We start from the raw sequence: 5,111 nt of genomic DNA on the forward strand, positions 1-5,111 counted from the left end.
AAATATAAAAATATTAATTTTTAGATCTCTATTATTTATTGTGTTATTCTGTCCTAATAATCACATACGCTCCATTGGTTTAAATTTTGCCGAAAGGTAAAAACATAACAGACTTAATAAATGATATTAATTGGTGTATTAAATGAAGAGAGATATTATGAATAAGGAGGAACAGTTTTGATTTATGAATTTTCAATTTCGGCTATAAAATTGTGCATGAAGTCTCCTTCAACCATTGTAAAGCAGTGCTAAATATGCAAGTAGTAGAAGATGGGAGATGGAAGAGGAAGTAGTGCAATGATTGGTGTAATGCTACTGTTGTGTATGTCAGTGACTTATGCACTAAGATACAAGGTTGGGGATTCACGTGGTTGGTCCTTCAACGTTAGTAACTGGCCTTATGGAAAGACTTTCATGGCTGGTGATGTACTTGGTCAGCAACACCCACCATTATCCTCTTTTTCTTTTTATTTTTCTTCATTCATTCATTTAATTATTAGTTATACACATGCAGAATTCAATTACATGTTTGGAATGCACAACGTGATGGAAGTAGACAAGTCCTTTTTCGAGCTATGCATTCCAATTCCAAAGATCGGAAGGGAATTTGGAGAGACAGTGCACTGGTCAGGAAATGATCAAATTCAGCTTCGCTCAGGACAGAGCTACTTCATTTGTAGTTTTCTTGGTCATTGTCAGCGTGGCATGAAAATTGCCGTCAATGCTGTCTAATCTAATAATTTCATATGCACTTCAATTTGTATAAACATAAGGAAATATTATTATAGAATTATTTCTTTCTCAGAACGAGGTGCATAACATAACATCTTAGCATGGATGATGGATCACTTTCTCATATTTAATATCTGCCCCTATTTCAATAAAATAAAACGTTTTGGCAACAAATTGAAAACAATATCAAAAGAAGAAGACAAAAATTGCAAACAATATCCAAAGTTTATGTTGTGGGAGAAAACTAAAAGTAAAAGATTGGAATGAAGGTTGTAGCTGTAGCTATAGCAAAATGAAATCCTGATCAATAGAACAATAGTTTATTGGCAGAGTTGCTCAACTGCTGTGACAATCTGAGCAGGTTGAACCACGGTCCATTCCTCCAACGTTCCGGCATATGGGGTTGGCACATCCTGAGAAGATAAGCACACAATTGGAGCATCCAAATCATCGTTGAAATTCTCAGTGATGGCAGCTGTGAGACTTGCACCAATTCCACCTGTCCTCATGCACTCTTCCACTATCAGCACCCTATGAGTCTTCTTCACTGACTTCCCAATTGTGTGAAGGTCAAATGGCTTCAAGGACCTGATATCAATCACTTCCGGATCATACCCTTTGTTCACCAATGTCTTTGCGGCTTGCATCACATGGTACCTCATCCTGGAGTATGTTAAGATGGTCACGTGCTCCCCGGGTCGAACCATCTCTGCTTCTTCCAGCGATAATACATACTCTTCGTCCGGAATTCTATCCTTGAGGTTATAAAGCAAGACGTGCTCGAAAAGAATCACCGGGTTCTCGCTGCGGATTGCAGCTTTCATCAGCCCCTTGGCATTGTAAGGGGTTGAGCATGCCACCATCTGAATGCCAGGGATAGACTGGAAATATGACTCCAGTCGCTGTGAGTGCTCGGCACCAAGTTGCCGCCCAACTCCACCTGGTCCGCGAATAACAACTGGTATCTTAAACTGGCCTCCGGACGTGTAATGGAGCATGCCGCAATTGTTGGAGATTTGGTTGAATGCCAGAAGGAGAAACCCCATATTCATGCCCTCAATAATTGGCCTCAGACCAGTCATGGCAGCTCCAATGCCCATGCCGGTGAAGGAGTTCTCAGCAATAGGAGTGTCCAAGACCCTGAGGTCCCCAAACTTAGTGGCCAGGCCCTTAGTCACCTTGTAAGATCCTCCATAATGGCCTACATCTTCCCCCATGACACACACACAGGGATCCCTCTCCATTTCTTCTTCCAAACCTTCACGCAGGGCTTCAAAAAGGAGAAGTTCATGCCTGAGAATCAAATGTAGATCTTGTCAGTTCATCCTTAATTGCCAATAATATAGCCGATAAGAGAATAGAATTCAACCAATCATGTATTGACTGGGTTCTAAATTAAGTGTCAGAAAAAAGCCCCCAAGCTTACAATCCTTGTCATAGTTTCCTTATATTTTCTATCGTCTGAATGCAAATGAAGATCATTAATTCATAACTGAATCACTGAACTCATGCTATGTTTTTCAATCTAGGTGAAATGAAAACACGTAGCAAGAACCGAGAAATGTCTCTCACCTGAAGGCACTGTGCAGGCGGCACAGCACCTTGAGGTTCCTTATTGCTTTAACTAATATCAAGGAATGGTTATCCTAAAATCTTAAGTTGTAATCCAGAAGTCAAGCATAAGTACGCATACACGAAACAGACATAGAAAGAAACATACCCAGGTTTTGATGACGTAGAGGCCAAGGAACTGTCTGCCTTTGTCTACAAACAATGCACAAACGAATCATAAATTAGACAATATCATGCAAACTCTATCTCACTGTCGTAAATGATCCCTTAAAAGGGGTAAAGGAATGATTGGAGTGAGATAACTTACTGCAACAGCATTAGTAATCAAGCGCTGAGGCTTGTGAGTTGCATAGTTAAGAACAGGGCTCCACCTCGCATCAGATCTGACAGTAACTATGCTAGATTTCCTCTCTAAATCATCATAGGTTGTACACAAAGTGGAATAAACAACATTTCAGTTAACACTCACCCAATAAAACAACAAATATTGAGAACTAGAAATCCAAACCACATTTCAAATCACCAAGGTTCCTAGAAGATACAAATGCATCACTGATTGAAGAAAAACTGACACGAGTGACAGACATTACATAACACATGGAATGAAATTAGGGAATGCAAACAAACCAAACACAAGAAAGAATTACTATTGCTATATAAGTGAAAAGGCAGCATTGGTGGATAATGAAGTTATGTGAAAGCTAATTAGCTAAGCCACCCCACCCCACGACAATATCCATTAAAATGGTTTGATTCAAAAGAATTAGAAAGTCCGTCGCACCAATTCTCACCATTAGTACAATTTATTCCAGGTACCTGAAAAGGATGTAGGGGCTGGGACGTGGTTGAATTTGTTGGAGGAGGAGAATGCGGTGGAAGATGGAAGTCCTTGGAAAAGGGTGGCCATTGAAATCAGCGGAGAAGATAGCAGATCGAAGCTGGGCGAGCAAGGTAATATATTGGAGAATCAAGAATGTAGAAACAAAAAGCAGAATTACGGGGCGGAGAAATTTGAAGGGTGTTATGGTTGAGCGATGTAATAAAGGGCCTCCCTCTTTGATTTGTGTTAGCACTCTGCACTTAGCACAGCATAGGAATTATCGACCATGCTTTTCTTCTTGTTTCTCATTGTTGGTGGCCTAATCAAGCTCCTTCATGGGTTTGGGCTCAATGGGCCCAAAGCCATGTACACCAATGGCCCAATAATTAAAGATTGAGATTGGAGTGACGTGGCCAAACCACAATGCCGAACTGCAAAGAGCTTAATAGCTTATAACTTGAGCAGGCGAAAAGCAAAGGACTTGTCGAAACGAAAATGGAAATAGTGTACCTCTTATGTTCCATGTTCTACACTTTGGTCACCACTCTCACGCTCTCCCTTCTCATTCCGTTTCACGCGCTTCTACGCCGCTGGGCACCTTCCACCCACATATATCTCTACCAAGGTACCGTCTGGCACCAACGCCGCCACCCCGTCAACCATTCTTTTCAATATCCTGTCCGCTACGCCCTCATCGACTTAGAACGTGCGCCCCACGCGCTGCCCCAACATCTCTCTGCCGATGAAGCTCGCCAAATCACCCATACCAATGGTCCCATGTACTTCATCTTCTTTTTTCTCTTCTCACTATTTTTAACCGTCTTGGTTTATAATTACTTGAACTCAATTACGCAGATTGCTGCTGACCATCCCTCCTAGCGTGGGATATGAGCAGAATCCATTGAGTGTGTACTATTGTTATGATGTTGAAGGCACTTCTACATGTTTGAACAAATGCATTGCTGAGGTATGTGGCATTCCTCTCTTAGGCCTAGTTGTAATCAAGAATCTGTATGATTGCTCTGTGCTCACATTACTATCAATCCTTTTGTTTCAGGTAACAAACACACCATGGGGTGAAAGAGTATCTTTTATTTTCAATCCACACTCTGATCTTGTGGCAAAATCCTTGCATGTTAGTCCTTTCATGGTATGTTTAAGCTCTGCATTTTGCTTGTTTCATTTCTACATTTCTAGATAGTTTCTTATGTATCTCAGATAACCAATGTCTCCGTTCTTCTTGGCTCTTCACATGCCTAAATTGATAGTCATAATTACTTGTGATAGGGTTTCCTGCATCTTAATAGTAAACATCTCCTTGAACTTGGTAGGATATGCTCGGCAGTTGGAATATTAAAGCAAATGATCCTGGAGAGAATCTTAACATATCAATTTCAGTTCACCACCCTGAGCTTGGAAACTATTTTACTGCCAGTCTCAAAGCCAAAAGATTGTCCTCATCATCGGAATCAGATCATGCAATTTTCTTTTGGTTAATGCCTCATAAGGTTGCGGTGTGGATATATTGGCATGTAAGCTCAATTTTTGGCTACACCTTCTTTTTACTGTTTTTTTTAATTGATACAAGTATTTGCTGCAAATTCTGTTACACACTGAAATAGTTCCATGAAAGGAAGTTTATGTAAATCTGCTTCACAATGAAGTTAAAATGCTGATTTTTGCTGTATCATCTTCATGTAATAGGAAAGATGAAGACTAATTCTGTATAACATGTCTGCTGTGTTATAAGGTGTGGCTATGGCATGGATGCCTTTTGCCATTTTTGTGAGGATATGACTTTCCTTGTTTTATTTGAATCAGCACGTTAGGAGAATAAATCAGACAGAGAGGCCTAAGAAAAAATTACAATGGGACAATGCTTAGGTGTTGTAGCTGTTATTTCATTCAACATATTGCCTTTGGAACAATTTCAACCTGTTGAGGAATTCTTTTCATGTCTTCTATTGCTTGTATTGAGGGCAACATG

The 5,111-nt window shown here is 40.3% G+C and overlaps 3 protein-coding genes across 3 annotated transcripts in view; 2 read left to right on the top strand and 1 right to left on the bottom strand.

Annotated features, from left to right (window-relative positions):
- Positions 216-804, top strand: LOC107623435 (basic blue protein). Its single transcript, XM_016325687.2, has 2 exons — positions 216-433; positions 515-804. The coding sequence occupies exons 1-2, from the start codon at positions 271-273 to the stop codon at positions 730-732; spliced, it is 381 nt and encodes a 126-aa protein (XP_016181173.1). The 5' UTR covers positions 216-270; the 3' UTR covers positions 733-804.
- LOC107623434 (pyruvate dehydrogenase E1 component subunit beta-3, chloroplastic) lies at positions 835-3,431 on the bottom strand. The gene is made up of 4 exons (XM_016325685.2): positions 3,121-3,431; positions 2,612-2,715; positions 2,453-2,496; positions 835-2,025 (listed from the first exon to the last, which is right to left on the bottom strand). Exons 1-4 carry the CDS (start codon positions 3,209-3,211, stop codon positions 1,053-1,055), a joined length of 1,212 nt encoding a protein of 403 aa, XP_016181171.1. The 5' UTR covers positions 3,212-3,431; the 3' UTR covers positions 835-1,052.
- LOC107624443 overlaps positions 3,584-5,111 on the top strand; it is a gene marked incomplete in the record, with an annotated part of 2,551 nt that continues 1,023 nt past the window's right edge. Inside the window, 4 exon segments of the mRNA XM_016326937.2 lie at positions 3,584-3,903; positions 3,980-4,091; positions 4,182-4,274; positions 4,456-4,657. Coding sequence (XP_016182423.1) covers positions 3,620-3,903; positions 3,980-4,091; positions 4,182-4,274; positions 4,456-4,657 — 691 coding nt within the window.

Source organism: Arachis ipaensis, chromosome B10, assembly GCF_000816755.2.
Source record: "Arachis ipaensis cultivar K30076 chromosome B10, Araip1.1, whole genome shotgun sequence".
NCBI classification, from domain to species: Eukaryota; Viridiplantae; Streptophyta; class Magnoliopsida; order Fabales; family Fabaceae; genus Arachis; species Arachis ipaensis.

Bases quoted from the DNA above. Each gene is read 5' to 3' on its own strand.
- LOC107623435 (XM_016325687.2), top strand. From the start codon at position 271: ATGGGAGATGGAAGAGGAAGTAGTGCAATGATTGGTGTAATGCTACTG. The intron at 434-514 runs GTCAGCAACACC...ATACACATGCAG, and splicing joins CATGGCTGGTGATGTACTTG to AATTCAATTACATGTTTGGA.
- LOC107623434 (XM_016325685.2), bottom strand. From the start codon at position 3,211: ATGGCCACCCTTTTCCAAGGACTTCCATCTTCCACCGCATTCTCCTCC. The intron at 2,716-3,120 runs GTACCTGGAATA...ATGATGATTTAG, and splicing joins AGCCCCTACATCCTTTTCAG to AGAGGAAATCTAGCATAGTT. The intron at 2,497-2,611 runs GTAAGTTATCTC...CATTGTTTGTAG, and splicing joins TGATTACTAATGCTGTTGCA to ACAAAGGCAGACAGTTCCTT.